Below are 26,453 nucleotides of genomic sequence, written 5' to 3'. Positions count from 1 at the left end.
CATAAAGAGAGACCTAAGACAACAACATAGCATGGCAGCAACACATGACAACACAGCATGGTAGCGACACCACATGACAACAACATGGTAGCAATACAACATGGTAGCAGCACAACATGGTAGCAGCACGACATGGTACAAACATTACTGGGCACAGACAACAGCACAAAGGGCAAGAAGGTAGAGACAACAATACATCACCCGAAGCCACAACTGTCAGTAAGAGTGTCCATGATTGAGTCTTTGAATGAAGAGATGGAGATAAAACGGTCTAGTTTGAGTGTTTTTTGCAGCTCGTTCCAGTCGCTAGCTGCAGCGAACAGAAAAGAGGAGCGACCCAGGGTTGTGTGACCTTTAACAGTATGTGACTGGCAGAACGGGTGTTGTATGTGGAGGACGAGGGCTGCAGTAGGTATCTCAGATAGGGAGCAGTGAGGCCTAAGAGGGTTTTATAAATAAGCATAAAACAATAAGCAGCAATGATTGAATAACATGTTTGTGTACATTTATTTTGCAACGCACCGCTCGTGTTGGTCAGCATGTAGATCGAATATTGCTTGCGGGGTTGTGGATGGCGGATTGCACATAAAACCAACCGTCTCCATACTCCGGACATGTAGGTGGCGGCAAACGGCTCACGTACCTTCCAGCCTGGTGTTTAAAAAAACGCTCTACCAGCAACGCGCGTCGGCTAGATCCTCCCACACGAAGAAGAGTGACTCGATTTTAATTTGTTGGCCCGTGTTTGTGAGAGAGAAGCAGGAGGAGGAGGACTGGTGCCTTGCTTTAGAGCTGACGGGGACGGACAGATAACAATACCGAATACGTGGTCATAGCCGATTCACTCTGCTTCTGAGTCGCGCCGGTCGATAAAAGTTCACTTTTGGAAGCCGTAAAAATGGGGATCCGCAAAAAGACCAACAAGAACCCGCCGGTGTTGAGTCATGAGTTTGTCATCCAGAACCATGCAGATATTGTTTCCTGTGTTGCTATGGTGTTCCTCCTCGGGTTGATGTTTGAGGTAAGGCTAGTCCACAGGTTGGAGGGGTCTGGGATGCAATAAGACCTAGCTTTCCAAACAGGCCCTACTGAGCCTAGTACAAGGTACAAAGCCTAGCTACAATGTGTCAACTGGCCTGGGGGGGAGATGATTTCGTTCCGTCACGTCAGTCTCTTGAAAATGGACAGGGCTGATCTACTCGTCCTCTAGTGACAAATCCAAAGTTTCTCTGCTTTTTTAGGTTGTCCTTGTTGTAATATTCAAGTAAATGGTAATTGCAGAAGTGTCTTTTTGATTTGAAAAGGCGTGTAGTAGCCTAGTTATAGATTTAAAACTGAACCCCCCCCCATCCCTGCCGGGTTCCCTATTGTTCCTGTCGAGTCTGGCCACTTGGACATTTGAATAACTTTGTCTACGTCGCATTACACGCATCATTGCAATATTTGGGGCAACAATGTAACCTAACTGGAACTAGCGTTACATATGGATTGGTACATTTAGCGACCACAATGTTGCAATTTCTCTGGATACAATATTGTGCTAGACTGTCCAGCATGGATACTTTTTATTCGCAGATAAAGTGTAGGCTACGTGGCAATCACTGGGCGATTGTAAGCGCTGTCATCGTTTATAGGTAGCACCGCTCGTTCGAAAAACGAGTTCGATTCAGAAAGTCCTAAGCATCGCCTATTCAGTTTACAAATTGAACAGCTTAGGTTTTAAAAACATATATATATATATATATATATATATATATATATATTATTTTTTATTTATTTATTGTTGGTTTACACTGACTTATTTTTTGCCTTCATGTTTTGCCTACATGAAGTATCCTTTACTAATGCTGCGTTAATGTAGTAGTTGGAACTAGGAAACTCGAACATTTGAACCGCTAACTAGTTGCAGTTATACACGTGCTGCGTTCAGCCATCTAGGAAGTCGTACATTTCCGAGTTCCCTAGTTCCGACTGGACGTGAACGCAACATAAAATTCAGCGCCAGCATTGAGTTGAGGAGACGCATTATGGGAGTTTGAGTTCTTGTGCCTTGATGTGCTGTAGTCACATTGATGATGCACATCTAAAATAAATAACCTACTGTATTCCAGAACGGAGTTCTACAAATGTATAGTTATGAATCAGTCTTGCCATATTTATATAGCTTTATGAAATCCAAATCCCCGGTTTTCAATTCAATCTTATCTGTAGTATTGGATTGAATGGTTTGCACACTCAACATGTGTTTCTGTCTGATACTTTGTGGTCTAGTCAGTAAATCTACAATGCTACCTGGTTTATTTAACACAGCAGTAGGCTACCCACAGAAAGGCCAGAAAGCTAATGAGAAAATCATGCTGTGGTTTGCTTTTAGTCAATAACTCAGAAACAAGCCTCTGGATGTGTCTCAAATGGCACCCTATTCCCTATATAGTGCACTACTTTTGACCAGAGCCAGGCTAAGTAGTGCACTATATAGGGAATAGGGTGCGATTTGGGACTGAACCCTGTGTTTCATGTCTTTAATTAATCCTCTCCCTTGTCCCCTCTGTGATGCAGGTCACCTCGAAGGTTGCAGTGCTGTTCATCACTGTCCAATACAACGTTACCATCTCAGCAAATGGTGAGTTTAACTTCTTAGTGGCCCCATCTGAACTTTTATCATTTTTTTCACTGGGTCAAACAGTGATGCTCAAAAAGATGAGGATCCGGTATGGAGGTTGTATCAACTACCTCTTTTGCTTTTGTAACTTTTTGTTGTTGTTGTTGTTGTGACATTTTATTTTGAATGAATGACAAGACAACAATTGCCTCATGCCATCTTCCTTTCTCGTCCACCTTTTCTTTAGTGTGTGTGTGTGTGGAACTAGTTTGCCTGTTATCAAGTATAGAAACTTTAACTATGACTAGAATCTACAGACTAGTTGTAGAATCAGAAGGCTTCTCCTGTGTGTTAGAGAATAGAAGTACTCGTATGGTCTACCAGTTGCCTAACACCTTCTTTCAGAGCTTTATTTTTTTTCCCTGTGGCACTATATTTAGTCTTCCTGATTTGATAAAGTTCTCCTTTTAGGTTGTCCTGGAAGGATTGGGGCTAGAGTGTAACACAGGCCACGGCATCGGAGTCTTGTCTGAGTCCCAAATGGCGCCCTATTCCCTATATAGCGCACTACTTTTGGACCAGGGCCCGTAGGGTAGTGTACTACATAGGGAATAGGGTACCATTTGGGACACAGTCCTTGCCTCATCTCAAGGTGAATTCATGGTATTCTACACACTCGTGCTACACTCTTCTTACCAGTGGATAGTGCTGAGCGCTTAACCAACATTTTTGTTATTTTTCTTTTTTTTTTTAACAACTAACTGACCAACGTTGGTTCAATTATTTGAATTCTATTATTTTTTTATTTTTTTTACTGTAACCTTAATGCGCCGTTTTCTCTAGAGAGAAATCAGATCAAGCACGAACTGTGTGATGTTGTAGTTTCCAACAGGCCAATATTCTACATAGTTTAGTGCAGAAAATGTTCTAATGAACTACAATGACCATAATCCATTGCGCGCCTACTTGTCCGGTCAAGTTTGTGGGGCAGACACAGAGGGAGAGAAGAACGCGCGTTCGAGAGAGCAGTTGTTGCTTCGCGAGGTATCTCTACCCGACAATACATTATCTAAGTGATTGATAGCTGGTATTCAGTAGTCATAAAAGTATGCCTTATTTACTTTAAAGAACTAATAAAAAAGTGATTTTGTCAGACAACATAGGCAGCAGGTTCTATAGTCAGCTAATATAAAGGATGACTCATTGGGGAGCACAGAGACGGAAGGCTGGCTGGCTGCTACTGCATGAGAACAGAGACGGAAGGCTGGCTGGTTGCTACTGCATGAGAACAGAGATGGAAGGCTGGCTGGCTGCTACTGCATGATGCATGAGAACAGAGATGGAAGGCTGGCTGGCTGCTACTGCATGAGAACAGAGATGGAAGGCTGGCTGGCTGCTACTGCATGAGAACAGAGATGGAAGGCTGGCTGGCTGCTACTGCATGAGAACAGAGATGGAAGGCTGGCTGGCTGCTACTGCATGAGAACAGAGATGGAAGGCTGGCTGGCTGCTACTGCATGAGAACAGAGATGGAAGGCTGGCTGGCTGCTACTGCATGAGAACAGAGATGGAAGGCTGGCTGGCTGCTACTGCATGAGAACAGAGATGGAAGGCTGGCTGGCTGCTACTGCATGAGAACAGAGATGGAAGGCTGGCTGGCTGCTACTGCATGAGAACAGAGATGGAAGGCTGGCTGGCTGCTACTGCATGAGAACAGAGATGGAAGGCTGGCTGGCTGCTACTGCATGAGAACAGAGACGGAAGGCTGGCTGGCTGCTACTGTATGAGAACAGAGATGGAAGGCTGGCTGGCTGCTACTGCATGAGAACAGAGACGGAAGGCTGGCTGGCTGCTACTGCATGAGAACAGAGATGGAAGGCTGGCTGGCTGCTACTGCATGAGAACAGAGATGGAATGCTGGCTGGCTGCTACTGCATGAGAACAGAGATGGAAGGCTGGCTGGCTGCTACTGCATGAGAACAGAGACGGAAGGCTGGCTGTCTGCTACTGCATGAGAACAGAGATGGAAGGCTGGCTGGCTGCTACTGCATGAGAACAGAGATGGAAGGCTGGCTGGCTGCTACTGCATGAGAACAGAGATGGAAGGCTGGCTGGCTGCTACTGCATGAGAACAGAGATGGAAGGCTGGCTGGCTGGCTGCTACTGCATGAGAACAGAGATGGAAGGCTGGCTGGCTGCTACTGCATGAGAACAGAGATGACATAATGACTTGGAATAAAATAATGGTCATCAAATAAAACTGAAATATCTTAGTAAAGTAATGTGAATGAATGATGGTTAATAAGTGATAAGCAGTAATGGGCAGTCACTACCATCAGGGGACTTTTACTGTTTTACTCTGTGTTACAGCATTTGACCCATCAAATAAATAAAAACAGATAATTAAAAAATAAAAACAAACTGACCTAAAAAAATAAACAGACTCTCAGCATTACCAGTGGAGCACCTTACTCATTTATCCTATAACTTACTGCTCTATTTCTTCATTTAAAGTCTAACGTGCTGACGGAATGTGCTTTATGATGTCGGATTTTATTTGAAGAGCTGATGTTCTTATCAGAGTCGAGTTGCGTCCAAAATACCACCCTGTTCCCAACAGTGCACTACTTTTGGGACGCAGGTTCAGTTTACAGTGCTCACAAGCCCTCTGTCATTCATTAACAGGCTGATATTTGTTGAAGCTAAATGACTACAGTAGCAGGTCAGGACTTTGGGAGGGAAGTTGACTAAACCTTGTTGCTTATAAAGGCTTCGTAAAGCAAATGTGTTTAAAAAGTGGGACCTCAGTATAATTGCGACGATGCATCTCTTCCATCAGAGGGTCCAGAAGAGACTGTTTTTGAACAACTTCTTATAAATGATATACAGTATAAGGCATCTATGAAGGGTTATAAAGGGTTTATTAAGGCTTAATAAATGTTTCATGTGTCTCCCTACCAGAGGAGAGTGTAGTGAACCACTTCCACCATGGTCCACGGGGCGGCAGGTAGCTTAGTGGTTAAGAGCGTTGTGCCAGTAACCGAAAGGTCGCTGGTTCTAATCCCCGAGTCGACTAGGTGAAAAATCTGTCTGTGCCCTTGAGCAAGGCACTTAACCCTGATTGCTCCTGTAAATCGCTCTGGATAAGAGCGTCTGCTAAATGACTAAAAATGTAAATGTCAAATGGTCTGAAGGATCTGCCTACAGTCCTGAGCCCTGAGGCTGCCTGCTAGCAAGGCATCTCATTACATTCTAGATGGCAGTGACGTTCTATTTACTAAATTAAAAACATTGGGGCAGTAACATAAAGGCTTTATGAAGGCTTTATAAAGGGATTATTAATGCTTAGGTCTCCCTATCAGAGGGCCTGCCAGAGGAGAGCGGAGTGAACCACTTCCACCACGGTCTGAAGGATCTGGCTACAGTGTTCTTCTACATGATGGTCGCCATCATCATGCACGCCATCATCCAGGAGTATGTACTGGACGTAAGTAGTGACACCCACCCAGACACTTCCTATGTTTTTCTGTACATTTGATATGTTATTATAGTCTTATTTGCTCGTTGATAAAAAATAATTTAAATAAGTCAGACAACCACCGATCAGTTTGATATTCTGACAGCATAATTGATCATCCGACACTGATAATCACTGATGAAGTTTGATATTCTGACAGCATAATTGATCATCCGACACTGATAATCACTGATCAGTTTGACCTCGATTGACTCTTCTCATGTGTCCTTATATACAGAAGATCAACCGGAAGATGCATTTCTCTAAGACCAAGCACAGCAAGTTCAACGAGTCAGGCCAGCTCTCCGCCTTTTACCTGGTCTCCTTCGGCTGGGGAACCAACATCCTCATGTCGGTAGGTAGGCGTGTGTGTGTGTGCGTGTGTGTGTGTTGCTGGGGAACCAGCATCCTCATGTCTTTACATGGTTTAAACTATTTGTTTACTGGATTATCTGGTGTGTGTGATGTTAATAGGTGATTTTAAAATGGTTTTAATACTGGGCTAGTTGTATGTGTATTGGGTGCCTGACTTTGTCTGAAAGTGGGGGTGCAAAAGCTTGGGTGGTTGGGGGGGGTTTAAAATGAACTTGTCTTAGCAGCATACATATTTGATGCAAAGAGGGTAGAAATGGCTTATTTGGTGGATATTACTTACCAAGCCGAAGCAGACAGACCTGGCGCCAGGATAAAGTGACTAAGGGGGCTGTTGGAATCGGTGAGGGGGCACAATTTGGGGGGGTTCTTGCACTGGAATTGTATTGAGTTCTGCTTATATCACGCTATAGCACAATAAACAAAGTTCAAATACCGACACTCCGAGACCATTGAGTACTTTTGAAGTGACGGGTTGGTGCGAAATGTGTAGCCCATCACCTCTGCTCTGTATCAGCACAATGGACAGCACCCTCACACTAAACCAAGGCCTATTTGGTAATGAATATAGGCTAGAAGACAGATAGGCTGTTTGTAATAGGTAAATTACCCTATTTGAAAGCAGCTGTCTTACCAAAATAATGCAAACTAACTGCTGAAAATAGTAGTCTAGTTATTCATGCAAAACAAATACTTGAATAACAACATCGTGCCGGATGTGAGGGCCACCACCGACTCAGAGGACTGGGTGGTCTCGCTCTCCGAGGCCGACTTTAATGAGGTCAACACCCACAAGGCCGCAGGGCCCGAGGGTATTCCAGGGCGCGTTCTCAGAGCATGCGCAGAACAGCTGGCAGGCATATTCACGGTCATTTTCAACATCTCCTTGTCCCATCATTCCTCTTCCCAGGAACTCTAAGGCTTAATGCCAGAATGACTAACACCCTGTAGCACTCGCATCTGTTACCAGAAAGTGCTTTGAGAGGGTGGGTCTGGTACACATCAACTCCATCATCCCAGACACCCTAGACCCACTCCAATTTGCATACTGCCCGAACAGATCAATAGATGACGCAATCTTAATCGCACTCCACACTGCCCTCACCCAACCTAGATAAGAGGAATACCTATGTGACAATGCTGTTCATTGACTACAGCTCAGCATTCAACACCATAGTCCCCTCCAAGCTCGTCACCAAGCTTAGGACCCTGGGACTGAACACCTCCCTCTGTAACTGGGTCCTGGACTTCCTGACGGGCCGATCCCAGGTGGTGAGAGTAGGCAACAGTACCTCCGCCACGCTGACCCTCAACACGGGGGCCCCCCAGGGCTGTGTGCTTAGTCCCCTCCTGTACTCCCTGTTCACCCACTCTGTGGCCAAGCACAACTCCAACACCGTCATGAAGTTTGCTGACGACACGACGGTGGTAGGCCTGATCACCAACGACGATGAGACAGCCTACATGGGGGAGGTCTGAGACCTGGCAGAATGGTGCCGGGACAACAACCTCTCCCTCAACATCATTAAGACCAGGAAGCTGATCGTGCACTACAGCAAATGGAGGGCCGAGCACGCCCCCATCCACATCGACGGGCTGCAGTGGAGCAGGTCGAGCAAACTTAATGACGGTGTTGGAGTTGTGCTTGGTCGAGCGCTTCAAGTTCCTTGGTGTCACTGGACCCTCAAAGTTGCTGTACCATTTGAGAGCATCTTGACTGGCTGCATCACTGCTTGGTATGGCAATATCACCGCCCTCGATCGCATGGCGCTACAGAGGGTGGTGCGGACAGCCCAGTACATCACTGGGGCCGAGATCCCTGCCATCCAGGAACTCTATATCAGGAGGTGTAAAGGAAGGCCCGGAAAATCGTTATAGACTCCAGCTACCCAAGCCATAGACTCTTCTTCCGCACGGCAAGCGGTACCAGTGCATCAAGTCTGACACCAACATGCTCCTGAACAGCTTCTATCCCCAAACCATAAGACTGCTAAGTAGCTAACACAATGGCTACACGGATTATCTGAGTTGACCGTGTATTACATTATTTTTTTCACTGTCTCTATGACTCACACGTTCTGACACTCCAACACCCAAAAACATGCACATACATTTATACTGACTCTACACGCATGCACACGGACTCCCATACAATCATAATTTACGCTGCTGCTACTCTGTTTATCAAATATCCTGATGCCTAGTCACCTTACCCCTATACATACAGTTGAAGTCGGAAGTTTACATACACCTTAGCCAAATACATTTAAACTCAGTTTTCCACAATTCCTGACATTTAATCCTAGTAAAAAAATTGAATTTTTGTTTTGTTTTAGGTCAGTTAGGATCACCACTTTATTTTAAGAATGTGAAATGTCAGAATAATAGTAGAGAGAATTATTTATTTCAGCTTTTATTTCTTTCATCACATTCCCAGTGGGTCAGAGGTTTACATACACTCAATTAGTATTTGGTAGCATTGCCTTTAAATTGTTTAACTTGGGTCAAACGTTTCCGGTAGCCTTCCACAAGCTTCCTACAATTAGTTGGGTGAATTTTGGCCCATTCCTCCTGACAGAGCTGGTGTAACTGAGTCTGGTCTGTAGGCCTCCTTGCTCGCACATGCTTTTTCAGTTCTGCCCACACATTTTCTATAGGATTGAGGTCAGGACTTTGTGATGGCCACTCCAATACCTTGACTTTGTTGTACTTAAGCCATTTTGCCACAACTTTGGAAGTATGCTTGGGGTCCTTGTCCATTTGGAAGACCCATTTGCGACCAAGCTTTAACTTCCTGACTGATGTCTTGAGATGTTGCTTCAATATATCCACATAATTTTCCTTCCTCATGATGCCATCTATTTTGTGAAGTGCACCAGTCCCCCCTGCAGCAAAGCAGCCCCCACAGCATGATGCTGCCACCCCCGTGCTTCACGGCTGGGGCCAGTAGTAAATGGTTCTGTAAATTCTCAGGCCTTAACCCTAATTGCTCATAAGTCTCTGGATAAGAGCGTCTATGCGGGTGTTCTTCGGCTTGCAAGCAACCCCCTTTTTCCTCCAAACATAACGATGGTCATTATGGCCAAACAGTTCTGTTTTTGTTTCATCAGACTAGAGGACATTTCTCCAAAAAGTACGATCTTTGTGCAGTTGCAAACCGTAGTCTGGCTTTTCTATGGCGGTTTTGGAGCAGTGGCTTCTTCCTTGCTGAGCGGCTTTTCAGGTTATGTCGAAATAGGACTCGTTTTACTGTGGATATAGATACTTTTGTACCTATTTCCTCCAGCATCTTCACAAGGTCCTTTGCTGTTGTTCTGGGATTGATTTGCACCTTTTCGCACCAAAGTACGTTCATCTCTAGGAGCGGTATGACGGCTTGAGCGGTATGACGGCTGCGTGGTCCCATGGTGTTTATACTTGCGTACTATTGTTTGTACAGATGAACTTGGTACCTTCAGGTGTTTGGAAATTGCTCCCAAGGATGAACCAGACTTGTGGAAGTCTACAACTTTGTTTCTGAGGTCTTGGCTGATTTCTTTTGATTTTCCCATGATGTCAAGCAAAGAGGCACTGAGTTTGAAGGTAGGCCTTGAAATACATCCACAGGTACACCTCCAATTGACTCAAATGATGTCAATTAGCCTATCAGAAGCTTCTAAAGCCATGACATCATTTTCTGGAATTTTCCAAGCTGTTTAAAGGCACAGTCAACTTAGTGTATGTAAACTTCTGACCCACTGGAATTGTAGTACAGTGAATTATAAATGAAATAATCTGTCTGGAAACAATTGTTGGATAAATTACTTGTGTCATGCACAAAGTAGATGTCCTAACTGACTTGCCAAAACTATAGTTTGTTGACCTGGTCCTCTGTAGCTCAATTGGTAGAGCATGGCGCTTGTAACGCCAGGGTAGTGGGTTCAATCCCCGGGACCACCCATACGTAAAAATGTATGCACACATGACTGTAAGACGCTTTGAATAAAAGCATCTGCTAAATGGCTTATTATTATTTATTATTATTATTATTATTATTATTATACATTTGTGGAGTGGTTGAAAAATGAGTTTTAATGACTCCAATCTAAGTGTATGTAAACTTCCGACTTAAACTGTATTTACCTCAATCACCCCAGTATCCCTGCACATTGTAAATATGGTGTTGGAGCTGACCCTGTATACAGTGCATTCGGAAAGTATTCAGACCCCTTTACTTTTTCCACATTTTGTTACGTTACAGCCTTATTCTAAAATGGATTAAATTGATTTTTTTTCCCTTCTCATCAATCTACACACAATACCCCATAATGACAAAGCAAAAACAGGTTTTTAGAAATTTTTGGAAATTAATTTACATAAGTAATCAGACCCTTTACTCAGTACTTTGTTGAAGCACCTTTGGCAGCGATTACAGCCTCAAGTCTTCTTGGGTATGACCCTACAAGCTTGGCCCACCTGTATTTGGGGAGTTTCTCCCATTCTTCTCTGCAGATCCTCTCAAGCTCTGTCAGGTTGGATGGGGAGCGTCGCTGCACAGCTATTTTCAGGTCTTTCCAGAGATGTTCGATCAGGTTCAAGTCCGGGCTCTGGCTGGGCCACTCAAGAACATTCAGAGACTTGTCCCAAAGCCACTCCTGCGTTGTCTTGGCTGTGTGCTTAGGGTCGTTGTCCTGTTGGAAGGTGATCCTTCGCCCCAATTTGAGGTCCTGAGCGCTCTGGAGCAGGTTTTCATCAAGGATCTCTCTGTACTTTGCTCTGTTCATCTTTCCCTCGATCCTGACTAGTCTCCCAGTCCCTGCCGCTGAAAAACATCCCCACAGCGTGATGAGACACCACCATGCTTCACTGTAGGGATGGTGCCAGGTTTCCTCCAGACGTGACGCTTGGCATTCAGGCCGAAGAGTTCAATCTTGGTTTCATCAGACCAGAGAATCTTGTTTCTCATGGTCTGAGAGTCTTTAGGTGCCTTTTGGCAAACTCCAAGCGGGCTGTCATGTGCCTTTTACTGAGGAGTGGGTTCCGTCTGGCCACTCTACCATAAAGGCCTGATTGGTGGAGTGCTGCAGAGATGGTTGTCCTTCTGGAAGGTTCTCCCATCTCCACAGAGGAACACTGAAGCTCTGTCAGAGTGACCATCGGGTTCTCAGTCACCTTCCTGACCAAGGCCCTTCTCCCCCGATTGCTCAGTTTCGCCGGGCAGCCAGCTCTAGGAAGAGTCTTGGTGGTTCCAAACTTCTTCCATTTAAGAATGATGGAGGCCACTGTGTTCTTGGATCTTTAATGCTGCAGACATTTTTTGGTACCCTTCCCCAGATCTGTGCCTCGACACAATCCTGTCTCGGAGCTCTACGGACAATTCCTTCGACCTCATGGCTTGGTTTTTGCTCTGACATGCAAATCATGTCCGATCAATTGAATTTACCACAGGTGGACTCCAATCAAGTTGTAGTAACATCTCAAGGAAGTTCATTGGAAACAGGATACACCTGAGCTCAAATTTATAAAAACCTTTCATTATGGAGTATTGTGTGTAGATTGATTGAGGAATTGTATTTATTTAATTCATTTTAGAATAAGGCTGTAACGTAATGAAAAGGGGAAGGGGTCTTTTTTATTTCTCGTGTGTGTTTGTTCTACCTTAAGTTAATTTTAGTGCTACATTGATATTGATGACTGCATTGTTGGCAAGAAAGGCATTTCACTGTACTTGTGCATGTGATATTAAAAATCTAAACAAATGCGAACGAATGAATGTGAACAGAACAAAAGTGGTACTGCTATAGGCCTATAAACAGAATGATAAAGACAGTCTGTGTTCAGGCCAGTTACAGTAAACAAAAGACCAATGGAGATCCAGATGACCAACACACAGCCTGCTGACCAACACACAGCCTGCTGACCAACACACAGCCTGCTGACCAACACACAGCCTGCTGACCAACACACAGCCTGCTGACCAACACACAGCCTACAGCCTGCTGACCAACACACAGCCTGCTGACCAACACACAGCCTACAGCCTGCTGACCAACACACAGCCTGCTGACCAACACACAGCCTGCTGACCAACACACAGCCTGCTGACCAACACACAGCCTACAGCCTGCTGACCAACACACAGCCTGCTGACCAACACACAGCCTGCTGACCAACACACAGCCTACTGACCAACACACAGCCTACTGACCAACACACAGCCTACAGCCTGCTGACCAACACACAGCCTACTGACCAACACACAGCCTACTGACCAACACACAGCCTACAGCCTGCTGACCAACACACAGCCTGCTGACCAACACACAGCCTACAGCCTGCTGACCAACACACAGCCTACAGCCTGCTGACCAACACACAGCCTGCTGACCAACACACAGCCTGCTGACCAACACACAGCCTACAGCCTGCTGACCAACACACAGCCTGCTGACCAACACACAGCCTACAGCCTGCTGACCAACACACAGCCTGCTGACCAACACACAGCCTACAGCCTGCTGACCAACACACAGCCTACAGCCTGCTGACCAACACACAGCCTACAGCCTGCTGACCAACACACAGCCTACAGCCTGCTGACCAACACACAGCCTACAGCCTGCTGACCAACACACAGCCTACAGCCTGCTGACCAACACACAGCCTACAGCCTGCTGACCAACACACAGCCTACAGCCTGCTGACCAACACACAGCCTGCTGACCAACACACAGCCTGCTGACCAACACACAGCCTACAGCCTGCTGACCAACACACAGTCTACAGCCTGCTGACCAACAAACAGCCTGCTGACCAACACACAGCCTACTGACCAACACACAGCCTACAGCCTGCTGACCAACACACAGCCTACAGCCTGCTGACCAACACACAGCCTACAGCCTACTGACCAACACACAGCCTGCTGACCAACACACAGCCTGCTGACCAACACACAGCCTGCTGACCAACAAAGCGACCAACACACAGCCTGCTGACCAACACACACACAGCCTGCTGACCAACACACAGCCTGCTGACCAACACACAGCCTAGCTGACCAACACACAGCCTGCTGACCCCCCCGCCTGCCTGCTGCACCAACAGACAGCCTGATGTCCTGAAAGAGCTGCAACACCTGGACCCCCCTAACACAGCTGTGCTAGACAATCCGGACGCCTATCTAAAAAATAATAATAATGTATGCACTAACTGTAAGTCACTCTGGATAAGAGCGTCTGCTAAATTACTAAAATGTAAATGTAAAAAAATTTACAACCACGAATATCAATAGGCTACCATGACAACCAATAGGCTACGAAGAAAAGGCTACATTGTATTTCTTTGGTTATCTATTTCTATGGTGAAACACAGCGATATGTAGCTATTATCCTGGCGGCACTTCTGGAAGGGGGGGGTAGGCTTTTAACGCGACGCTAGCCGGAGCTCGGCAGCATCATCGCTGCTGGACTTGGTGGCGGCCTCTGTGGTTTGATAGCTGATATCCATCGTGGCAGATTAGCTGGTTAGAGCTGGTAAGGTTAATGTGGCTCATTTTCCAGTGGTTTCACTAACGCCTTTTACAGCTAGCTAAGAAGCCAAGTAAACTCTGTAGTGGCGGAGTTGAGTGAAGCAGCGTCGACTGTAAACTTAACCCCGTCCGTTAATATAATATTATAATTATAATTCAAATCAAATATTATATAAATATAAGGTAGAGGCGTATCACGCTATTCACGTAGCCAACCTATCACCAGCTTGCCATCGCTTTCCACCTGGCTACCCCTACCCGGCCACAGGCTTACGACCCTCTGCTCAACTTCATCACCGCATTCTTATTGGCAAACTAAATAGCCTTGGTTTCTGAAATGACTGCCTCGCCTGGTTCACCAACTACTTCTCAGATAGAGTTCAATGTGTCAAATCGGAGGGCCTGTTGTCTGGACCTATGGCAGTCTCTATGGGGGTGCCACAGGGTTCAATTCTTGGGCCGACTCTTTTCTCCGTGTATATCAATGATGTCGCTCTTGCTGCTGGTGACTCTCAGATCCACCTCTACGCAGACGACACCATTTTGTATACATCTGGCCCTTCATTGGACACTGTGTTAACAAACCTCCAAACGAGCTTCAATGCCATACAACACTCCTTCAGTAGCCTCCAACTGCTCTTAAACACTAGTAAAACTAAATGCATGCTCTTCAATCGAACGCTGCTGGCACCCGCCCACCCGACTAGAATCACTACTCTCGACGGGTCTGACCTAGAGTATGTGGACAACTACAAATACCTAGGTGTCTGGTTAGACTGTAAACTCTCCTTCCAGACTCACATTAAGCATCTCCAATCCAAAGTTCAATCTAGAATCGGTTTCCTATTTCGCAACAAAGCCTCCTTCACTCATGCTGCCAAACATGCCCTCGTAAAACTGACTATCCTACCGATCCTTGACTTCGGCGATGTCATTTACAAAATAGCCTCCAACACTCTACTCAGCAAATTGGATGTAGTCTATCACAGTGCCATCCGTTTTGTCTCCAAAGCCCCATATACTACCCACCACTGCGACCTGTACGCTCTTGTTGGCTGGTCCTCACTACATATTCGTCACCAAACCCACTGGTTCCAGGCCATCTATAAATCACTGCTAGGCAAATCCCCGCCTTATCTTAGCTCATTGGTCACCATAGCAACACCCACCCATAGTCTGCGCTCCAGCAGGTATATCTCACTGGTCATCCCCAAAGCCAACACCTCCTTTGGCCGCCATTCCTTCCAGTTCTCTGCTGCCAATGACTGGAACAAATTGCAAAAATCTCTGAAGCTGGAGACTCTTATCTCCCTCACTAACTTTAAGCATCAGTTGTCAGAGCACCTTACCGATCACTGCACCTGTACACAGCCCATCTGAAATTAGCCCACCCAACTACCTCATCCCCATATTGTTATTTATTTTGCTCATTTGCACCCCAGTATCTCTATTTGCACATCATCTTCTGCAAATCTATCACTCCAGTGTTAATACTAAATTGTAATTATTTTGCACTATGGCCTATTTATTGCCTTACCTCCATAACTTACTACATTTCAAATCAAATCAAATCAAATTTCTATTGTTTATTGACTGTACGTTTTAGTTTACCCCATGTGTAACTCTGTGTTGTTGTTGTTTTTCCGCACAGATTTGCTTTATCTTGGCCAGGTCACAGTTGTAAATGAGAACTTGTTCTCAACTGGCTTACCTGGTTAAATAAAGGTGAAATAAATAAAATTACGGCACTGATCCAAAACAGTCCATGTGGGAGCAAAGCAAAACTTTAGTGGTCAAAAACCATCTTGAGGTGACTGGGGTGGGGGTGCAAAATGCAATCTGTTATTATATCATGTATAAAATGGACATATCTATTTTAAAATAAATTACCCAATGGCACATGACAGCCCGCTGTCTGTCTCCTCTGTGTCTGTCTCTCTGTGTCTCGTCTCTGTCTGTCTCCTCTGTGTCTCCTCTCTGTCTGTCTCCTCTCTGTCTCCTCTCTGTCTGTCTCTCTGTGTCTCCTCTCTGTCTGTCTCTCTGTGTCTGGCTCCTCTCTGTCTGTCTCCTCTCTGTCTGTCTCTCTGTGTCTGTCTCCTCTCTGTCTGTCTCTCTGTGTCTCCTCTGTCCTTCTCCTCTCTGTCTGTCTTTCTGTAGCTCCTCTCTGTGTCTCCTCTCTGTCTGTCTCTCTGTGTCTCCTCTCTGTCTGTCTCCTGTCTGTCTCTCTGTCTGTCTCCTCTCTGTCTGTCTCTCTGTGTCTCCTCTCTGTCTGTCTCTCTCTGTCTGTCTCTCTGTGTCTCCTCTCTGTCTGTCTCTCTCTGTCTCCTCTCTGTCTGTCTCTCTCTGTCTCCTCTCTGTCTGTCTCTGTTCTCAGTGTCTCGTCTCTAGGCCTGCATTGAATTGCTAGCTGTGCCACTCCTGTCTCCAGGCTCTGTCTGCCTGCTCTCTGGCTCCTCTCTGTTGTCTCCTCTGTCTGTCTCTCTCTGGTTGTCTTTCTCGTCAGCTCCTTCTCATGCTCACTCTCTGTAAGTCGCTCGTCTGCAATGCTAGTAATGTCTGTCTCCTCTCTGTGCATCCTGTCTGTCTCCTGTCTGTCTGTCTCTGTCTCCTGTCTGTCTCTGTCATCCATATGATCAACAATACATTTCTCTTCTCCAGGAGAACTTCCTGTCCAACCCAGTGAATCTATGGGAAGGCTACCCCCATACCTTGATGCCGTAAGTACTGGAGCCAGACCATGTAAACACAATGCAAACAAGCACATTGTACAAAAGGCTCATTAGAGTGGGTACTGCCCCTTTAAGAGCCATGTGTACAACTAAACACAAGTAAACCTTTCCATTTGTTTTCCATATCCCCCTAGCTGTTGTTTCCTTTGTAATGGCCAACCACCACTCATCATTCTCAGTCCTCAGTTCCCTAATGACCAACCACCACTCATCATTCTCAGTCCTCAGTTCACTAATGACCAACCACCACTCAGTATTCTCAGTCCTCAGTTCCCTAATGACCAACCACCACTCAGTATTCTCAGTCCTCAGTTCCCTAATGACCAACCACCACTCAGCATTCTCAGTCCTCAGTTCCCTAATGACCAACCACCACTCAGTATTCTCAGTCCTCAGTTCCCTAATGACCAACCACCACTCAGTATTCTCAGTCCTCAGTTCCCTAATGACCAACCACCACTGAGCATTCTCAGTCCTCAGTTCCCTAATGACCAACCACCACTGAGCATTCTCAGTCCTCAGTTCCCTAATGACCAACCACCACTGAGCATTCTCAGTCCTCAGTTCCCTAATGACCAACCACCACTCAGTATTCTCAGTCCTCAGTTCCCTATTCTCAGTCCTCAGTTCCCTAATGACCAACCACCACTCAGTATTCTCAGTCCTCAGTTCCCTAATGACCAACCACCACTCAGTATTCTCAGTCCTCAGTTCCCTAATGACCAACCACCACTCAGTATTCTCAGTCCTCAGTTCCCTAATGACCAACCACCACTCAGTATTCTCAGTCCTCAGTTCCCTAATGACCAACCACCACTGAGCATTCTCAGTCCTCAGTTCCATATGTAAACTAATGTCAACTGGTGCAATTTTTGCATAGACGTTAAGGGAAGTAGGTGGGTTTGTTTAAACATACAGGTTGAATACTCAGAGATTAGTTCTCCCAAGTAGTCCTAAGTACTGGTGTAAACTAGTCTAAGTTCTATAGCCAGTCTATAAGTTTGGAAACCATTCTCCTTACTTAGTACCTTTTGTGTAAACCACTGTAAACTAGTGTGCTCATACAAGCTTTAGATATTTGATTGGACAGATCAGAGGTGCTGTATTTTCTTGTTAGTCGCAGGATTTGCATAGACGTTAATAGAAGGAGGTGGGTGTGTTGGTACTGACTCCCATATGGAATGAGTTTGTCATAGCAACTTTTGTGTGATTTTTGGTACTAACTCCGATATGATGTATTTCCTTGCAAACGATTTTTGGTACACTCCATATGGATGGTTTGTCAGAATTAAGTTTCTAGCAACAGATATTTGGTACTGACTCCCATATGGAATGAGTTTGTCATAGCAACAGATTTTTGGTACTGACTCCCATATGGAATGAGTGTCTTTACTCGGCATTACTCATCCTATGTACCTCTGTGTGTCTAAACCAATCTGATTAGTGCTTAATTATTCTGAGATATTTGATTGCAAATGATAGCTGTTTTTTTTTTTTTTGCAGGAAAGTTTTACTTACTGCGATATGTGGTTGTCTTACCTACCTTAGTTGAATGCACTGATTGTAAGTCGCTCTGTATAAGGGTGTCTGCTAAATGACAAAAAATGCAAATGTAAGGTGATGATGTTAGAATTGACAGACTTGGTGTTCATTTGTCCTGCTTGTAGGTTCCAGATGAAGTTCTATTTCATCTGTCAGTTGGGCTACTGGCTTCACGCCCTCCCCGAGCTCTACTTCCAAAAGACCAAGAAAGTGAGTACGTGTGTGTGTGTGTGTGTGTGTGTGTGTGTGTGTGTGTGTGTGTGTGTGCGTGCGTGCGTGTGTCTGTGCGTTATTTGGGTTGAAGTTACTGAACTCACAAGTAGAATGACTAGGCATACAGACAGGCTACATACCATTTATTGTTTGATTTCCATATGTTAACATTGTATTGAAAGAATTTCTAACATTTGCCTGAGGTCATTACACGTAATGCACAAACAGAGTAAATGTTTTACTGACATCCTTTGTGTGTGTGTGTGTTGTGTAGGAGGATATTCCTCGTCAGTTGGTATATATCGCTCTGTACTTGGTCCACATCGCAGGAGCCTACATCCTCAAGTAAGACCTGGTTCTCTTCACATCAACATACGTTCACGTCAACATTACTGTAAATTCACTTCACATCAACATTACTGTAAGTTCACATCAACATTACTGTAAGTTCACATCAACATTACTGTAAGTTCACTTCACATCAACATACGTTCACATCAACATACGTTCACATCAACTTTACTGTAAGTTCACATCAACATTACTGTAAGTTCACTTCACATCAACATACGTTCACATCAACATACGTTCACATCAACATTACTGTAAGTTCACGCCAACATTACTGTAAGTTCACTTCACGTCAACATTACTGTAAGTTCACTTCACGTCAACATTACTGTAAGTTCACGTCAACATTACTGTAAGTTCACATCAACATTACTGTAAGTTCACTTCACATCAACATTACTGTAAGTTCATGTCAACATTACTGTAAGTTCACTTCACGTCAACATGTTCTTTATTATCATTGAGTAGGCCTGGTTCCACGCTCAACCTTAGCTGAACTTAGCAGCTTCAGTATGCCCCAATACTTCCTGGAGGTTTCTGGGGCCTTTATCTTGTACAAAAATAGATCATGGTGATAGCTACCTCCTCTATGAAGCATCTAACCATCTAACGGCGTCCATTTTGTGTCTTCCAGTCTGAATCGTCTGGCTCTGGTTCTGCTGGTGTTCCACTACTTTGTAGAGCTTCTCTTCCACGTGTCCCGCCTGGTCTACTTCAGCAACGAGAAGAGACTGACAGGGTGAGCACACACACACACACACACACACACACACACACACACACACACACACACACACACACACACACACACACACACACACACACAGAAGAGACAGACTGGGTCGTTGAGGTTTCTCACACACACACACACACACACACACACACACACACACACACACACACACACACACACACACACACAGAAGAGACAGACTGGGTCAGTTGAGGTTTCACACACACACACACACACACACACACACACACACACACACACACACTGGGTGAGTTGAGGTGGAGGACTCTTAACCAACCGTGCTATTTTGTGTGTTTTTCACATTGTTTGTAACTTTATTTTGTACATAATGTTGCTGCTACCGTCTCTTATGACCGAAAAGAGCTTCTGGACATCAGAACAGCGATTACTCACCTTGAACTGGACGAATACTTTTTCTTTAATGAGTCGGACGATAGGGATTTGCTCCAGATACCCGACAGGGCCCTCATCCCCGTCATTCGCAGTAGAAAGAAAAGGAGATATCGCGGAAGGAGATCGGGGTGCCTGGTAAGGAGCCGGCGACGAGTGGCTAATCTGCCTTTGCCATCGATACTATTGGCCAATTTACGATCGCTTCATAATGAATTGGACGAATTACAGGCACGTATATATCCTACCAACGGGACACGTATATATCCTACCAACGGGACACGTATATATCCTACCAACGGGACACGTATATATCCTACCAACGGGACACTTATATATCCTACCAACGGGACACGTATATATCCTACCAACGGGACACGTATATATCCTACCAACGGGACACGTATATCCTACCAACGGGACACGTATATCCTACCAACGGGACATTAAAAACTGTAATATCTTATGTTTCACAGAGTCGCGGCTGAACGATGACACGGATAACATACAGCTGGCAGGTTATACACTGTATCGGTAGGATAGAACGGCTGCCTCTGGTAAGACAAGGGGTGGCGGTCTGTGTATATTTGTAAACAACAGCTGGTGCACGATATCTAAGGAAGTCTCAAGGTTTTGCTCGCCTAAAGTATGATAAGCTGTAGACCACACTATCTACCAAGAGAGTTTTCATCTATATTCTTCGTAGCTGTCTATTTACCACCACAAACCGATGCTGGCACTAAGACCGCACTCAATTAACTGTATACAGCCATAAGCAAACAGGAAGACGCTCATCCAGAGGCGGCACTTCTAGTGGCCGGGGACTTTAATGCAGGGAAACACACAGCGATGCGTACAAAGCTCTCCCTCGCCCTCCATTTGGCAAATCTGACCATAATTCTATCCTCCTGATTCCTGCTTACAAGCAAAAACTAAAGCAGGAAGCACCAGTGACTCGGTCAATAAAAAAGTGGTCAGATGACGCAGATGCTAAGCTACAGGACTGTTTTGCTAGCACAGACTGGGACATGTTCCGGGATTCTTCAGACAGCATTGAGGAGTACACCACATCAGTCACTGGCTTCATCAATAAGTGCATCGATGATGTCGTCCCCACAGTGACCGTACGTACATACCCCAACCAGAAGCCATGGATTACAGGCAACATCTGCACTGAGCTAAAGGGTAGAGCTGGCGCTTTCAAGGAGTGGGACTCTAACCCGGAAGCTTATAAGAAATCCCACTATGCCCTCTGACGAACCATCAAACAGGCAAAGCGTCAATACAGGACTAAGATCGAATCATACTACACCGGCTCTGACGCTCGTCGGATGTGGCAGGGCTTGCAAACTATTACAGACTACAAAGGGAAGCTCAGCCGCGAGCTGCCCAGTGACACAAGCCTACCAGACAAGCTAAATCACTTCTATGTATGCTTCGAGGCAAGTAACACTGAAACATGCATGAGAGCATCAGCTGTTCCGGACGACTGTGTGATCACGCTCTCCGTAGCCGACGTGAGTAAGACCTTTAAACAGGTCAACATTCACAAGGCCGCAGGACCAGACGGATTACCAGGACGTGTACTCCAAGCATGCGCTGACCAAGTGTCTTCACTGACATTTTCAACCTCTCCCTGTCTGATTCTGTAATACCAACATGTTTCAAGCAGACCACCATAGTCCCTGTGCCCAAGAACACTAAGGTAACCTGCCTAAATGACTACCGACCCGCAGAACTCACGTCTGTAGCCATGAAGTGCTTTGAAAGGCTGGTCATGGCTCACATCAACACCATTATCCCAGAAACCCTAGACCCACTCCAATTTGCATACCGCCCCAACAGATCCACAGATGATGCAATCTCTATTGCGCTCCACACTGCCCTTTCACACCTGGACAAAAGGAACACCTATGTGAGAATGCTATTCATTGACTACAGCTCAGCGTTCAACACCATAGTGCCCTCAAAGCTCATCACTAAGCTAAGGACCCTGGGACTAAACACCTCCCTCTGCAACTGGATCCTGGACTTCCTGACGGGCCGCCCCCAGGTGGTAAGGGTAGGTAACAACACATCCGCCATGCTGATCCTCAACACGGGGGCCCCTCAAGGGTGCGTGCTCAGTCCCCTCCTGTACTCCCTGTTCACCCATGACTGCATGGCCAGGAACGACTCCAACACCCTCATTAAGTTTTCCGACAACACAACAGTGGTAGGCCTGATCACCGACAACAACGAGACAGCCTATAGGGAGGAGGTCAGAGACCTGGCCATGTGGTGCCAGGACAACAACCTCACCCTCAACATGAGCAAGACAAAGGAGATGATTGTGGACTACAGGAAAAATAAGAGGACTGAGCACGCCCCCATTCTCATCGACGGGGCTGTAGTGGAACAGGTTGAGAGCTTCAAGTTCCTTGGTGTCCACATCACCAACAAACTATCATGGTCCAAACACACCAAGACAGTCGTGAAGAGCGCACGACAAAGCCTATTCCCCCTCAGGAGACTGAAAAGATTTGGCATGGGTCCTCAGATCCTCAAAAGGTTCCACAGCTGCACCATCGAGAGCATCCTGACTGGTTGCATCACTGCCTGATATGGCAACTGCTCGGCCTCCGACTGCACGGCACTACAGAGGGTAGAGCGTACGGCCCAGTACATCACTGGGGCCAAGCTTCCTGCCATCCAGGACCTCTATACCAGGCGGTGTCAAAGGAAGGCCCTAAAAATTGTCAAAGACTCCAGCCACCCTAGTCATAGACTGTTCTCTTTGCTACCGCACGGCAAGCGGTACCGGAGCGCCAAGTCTAGCTCCAAGAGACTTCTAACAGCTTCTACCCCCAAGCCATAAGACTCCTGAACATCTAATCAAATGGCTACCCAGACTATTTGCATTGCCCCCCCCTCTTTTACGCTGCTGCTACTCTCTGTTTATTATCTATGCATAGTCACTTTAATAACTTTACCTACATGTACATATTACCCCAATTACCTCGACTAACCGGTGCCCCCGCACATTGACTCGGTACCGGTACCCCCTGTATATAGCCTCATTATTATTATTTTTACCGCTGCTCTTTAATTATTTGTTACTTTTATTTAGTATTATTTTATATTGTCTTTTTTTATTTTATTTTTTGGTATTCATTCTTAACTGCATGGTTGGTTAAGGGCTTGTAAGTAAGCATTTCACTGTAAGGTCTACACCTGTTGTATTCGGCGCATGTGACAAATACAATTTGATTTGACACACGGCATACTTCAAAGCCCTACAACAAGATGCCATCTTAGCATTTTAGACAAGGACGTATAGGAAGTTAAGCTACTAGCTAGCTACACTCTCAAGGTCTTGAGTAATGATAGTGTTGATATCAATTGGAAAAAGAAAATTGAGAACAAAGGGAGGCAGTAGATGTCATGGTCATCTTACGTGTGTGTGTGTGTGTGTCCGTGTGTGTGTGTGTCCGTGTGTGTGTGTGTCCGTGTGTGTCCGTGTCCGTGTGTGTGTGTGTGTGTCCGTGGGTGTGTGTGTGTCCGTGTGTGTGTCCGTGTCCGTGTGTGTGTGTGTGTGTGTGTGTGTGTCCGTGTGTGTCCGCCTGTGTCACGGTGTGTCGGTCTCTGTCCTAGGTTCACCGTCTGGGCGGTGCTGTTTGTTCTTGGGCGGCTGCTCACCCTGTCCCTGTCTGTTCTGACTGTGGGTTTCGGCCTGGCCAACGCTGATCAACAGGGACTGGACCTGGCCAACGCTGATCAACAAGTACTGGACCTGGCCAACGGAAACTTCAACGTACTCTTCGTTCGGTAAGAGAGAGAGAGTGTGACTTGACCACGAGTAGCAGGATGACTGTGCCCTCACACAGAGTGTCTGGCATGTGCACGGAGCGTTTCATTAACATGGTGCTGTAGCTGCTGGACTAAAACAGCAGAACAGTTTAGCCTTAGTTGTAGTTGTGGTGGAAGTCGGCCAAGCTGTTTAGTTTGTGAATTGCTGTGATACCTTTTTAAGTGAATCTACCTTCAAGAATCTACCACTTCATACTTTAAGTGTAGCTAACACATCTTTATCTCCTACCCCACAGGATCACTGTGCTGGCGACCATCTGTATGACTCAGGCCTTCATGATGTGGAAGTTCATCAACTTCCAGCTGAGGAGGTGGAGAGAGCAGACCAAGACCCAGGCCCAGCCCCTGAAACCCAAGAAGCCCCAAGCTCCCAAGAGCAAGTCCAAGAAAGACAAAGGTGAGCAGAACTACATACCAGAGGATAGTTGCAGAAACTAACGTTTTCCAGGAAGCAACACTATAACCCAGGAAGCAACACTATAACCCAGGAAGCAACACTATAACCCAGGAAGCAACACTATAACCCAGGAAGCAACACTATAACCCAGGAAGCAACACAATAACCCTGGAAGCAACACTATAACCCAGGAAGCAACACTATAACCCAGGAAGCAACACTATACCCCAGGAAGCAACACTATAACCCAGGAAGCAACACTATGCTAGGATGCCAGAAAATACGCCTTGACAATGTGAAAGGGAAAGTTCTTTGATAAGGCTTTTATATTGTTTTAATGAAGTTGTTATTGCAGTGTTTCAGAGTCAAACGAGGAAAATGTCATTATACTTTTTATTTTTTATTTTTTATTTAACCTTTATTTAACCAGGTAAGCCAGTTGAGAACAAGTTCTCATTTACAACTGCGACCTGGCCAAGATAAAGCAAAGCAGTGCGATTTTAAAACAACAACACAGAGTTACATATGGGGTAAAACAAAACATAAAGTCAAAAATACAACAGAATATATATATACAGTGTGTGCAAATGTAGTAAGTTATGGCGGTAAGGCAATAAATAGGCCATAGTGCAAAATAGTTACAATTTAGTATTAACACAGGAATGATAGATGTGCAGAAGATGATGTGCAAATAGAGATACTGGGGTGCAAATGAGCAAAATAAATAACAATATGGGGATGAGGTAGTTGGTTGGGCAAATTTCAGATGGGCTGTGTACAGGTGCAGTGATCGGTAAGGTGCTCTGACAACTGATGCTTAAAGTTAGTGACGGAGATAAGAGTCTCTAGCTTCAGAGATTTTTGCAGTTCGTTCCAGTCATTGACAGCAGAGAACTGGAAGGAATGGCGGCCAAAGGAGGTGTTGGCTTTGGGGATGACCAGTGAGATATACCTGCTGGAGCGCAGACTACGGGTGGGTGCTGCTATGGTGACCAATGAGCTAAGATAAGGCGGGGATTTGTCTAGAAGTGATTTATAGATGACCGGGAGCCAGTGGGTTTGGTGACAAATATGTAGTGAGGGCCAGCCAACGAGAGCGTACAGGTCACAGTGGTGGGTAGTGTATGGGGCTTTGGAGACAAAACGGATGGCACTGTGATAGACTACATCCAATTTGCTGAGTAGAGTTTTGGAGGCTATTTTGTAAATGACATCGCCGAAGTCAAGGATCGGTAGGATAGTCAGTTTTACGAGGGCATGTTTGGCAGCATGAGTGAAAGAGGCTTTATTGCGAAATAGGAAACCGATTCTAGATTGAACTTTGGATTGGAGATGCTTAATGTGAGTCTGGAAGGAGAGTTTACAGTCTAACCAGACACCTAGGTATTTGTAGTTGTCCACATACTCTAGGTCAGACCCGTCGAGAGTAGTGATTCTAGTCGGGTGGGCGGGTGCCAGCAGCGTTCGATTGAAGAGCATGCATTTAGTTTTACTAGTGTTTAAGAGCAGTTGGAGGCTACTGAAGGAGTGTTGTATGGCATTGAAGCTCGTTTGGAGGTTTGTTAACACAGTGTCCAATGAGGGGCCAGATGTGTCCAATTATACTGTTTTTTTATTTTATTTTGCATGTTAATTTTCCTCACCTGTCATTTGATCCATGGACATTGACTTCATTCTCTGTCGTTTGCAGCCAATGGAGTGAACGGAGTAAGTTCCAACGGAGCTGATTCGCCGAGAGTGAAGAAAGAGAAGTCTTCATAAAGTCTCAGACCCCATCCAACCCTCCAACCCACACCCACACCAAAAAGACCACCTTTTCTCCCCTCCCCCTCAGGCTGCATCCAGCCTTCTCATGTCAATGGCCCAATCCCAAATCGACCCCTAGACCCTATGGCAGGGATCATCAACTAGATTCAGCCGCGGGCCAAGTTTAGATTTTTTTTCTTGAGTAGATGTTCAGGGGGCCAGAACATAATTACAAATTTGTAAGACTGCAAATTGACCGCAAGAAGCCCAAACCGATGTAATATTTGACTAAAACATAATCATTTCAGACCTTGCTTACGTTTGTATACAATCACATATATATATCTCTATATCATGCGTGGGAATACTTTGGAACAGATTTCCAAAATTTAAAATCACTTGGAGCTGATTTCCTGGCGTTTGTACAGTCTTATGTCCAACAATAAAAATAGAAATTAAAAAAAATAAAAAGGTCAACTTG

The 26,453-nt window shown here is 45.5% G+C and overlaps 1 protein-coding gene across 2 annotated transcripts; it reads left to right on the top strand.

Annotated features, from left to right (window-relative positions):
* The first annotated feature begins 729 nt into the window (after nt 1-729).
* Nucleotides 730-26,164, top strand: LOC121549744 (translocating chain-associated membrane protein 1-like 1). Of its 2 annotated transcripts, XM_041861600.2 has the most exons (12): nt 730-1,021; nt 2,560-2,623; nt 5,965-6,089; nt 6,358-6,474; nt 16,660-16,718; nt 18,398-18,482; nt 18,760-18,830; nt 19,471-19,575; nt 23,614-23,691; nt 23,722-23,787; nt 24,066-24,226; nt 25,917-26,164. In XM_041861600.2, the coding sequence occupies exons 1-12, from the start codon at nt 899-901 to the stop codon at nt 25,985-25,987; spliced, it is 1,125 nt and encodes a 374-aa protein (XP_041717534.1). In that variant the 5' UTR covers nt 730-898; the 3' UTR covers nt 25,988-26,164. The 2 variants fall into 2 exon arrangements, with proteins under 2 accessions (XP_041717534.1, XP_041717533.1); XM_041861599.2 differs by having other exon boundaries at nt 23,614-23,787.
* Nucleotides 26,165-26,453: the final 289 nt, after the last annotated feature.

The sequence above is a fragment of the Coregonus clupeaformis genome, chromosome 34 (genome assembly GCF_020615455.1).
Source record: "Coregonus clupeaformis isolate EN_2021a chromosome 34, ASM2061545v1, whole genome shotgun sequence".
Lineage (NCBI taxonomy): Eukaryota > Metazoa > Chordata > Actinopteri > Salmoniformes > Salmonidae > Coregonus > Coregonus clupeaformis.
This window is presented reverse-complemented; position numbering and strand designations above follow the sequence as displayed.

Excerpts from the sequence above, each read along its gene's own strand:
- LOC121549744 (XM_041861599.2), top strand. The coding sequence starts at position 899 with ATGGGGATCCGCAAAAAGACCAACAAGAACCCGCCGGTGTTGAGTCAT. Across the intron at positions 16,719-18,397 it reads TACCCCCATACCTTGATGCC|GTTCCAGATGAAGTTCTATT; the intron begins GTAAGTACTGGA and ends TCCTGCTTGTAG. Across the intron at positions 23,788-24,065 it reads TTCAACGTACTCTTCGTTCG|GATCACTGTGCTGGCGACCA; the intron begins GTAAGAGAGAGA and ends CCTACCCCACAG.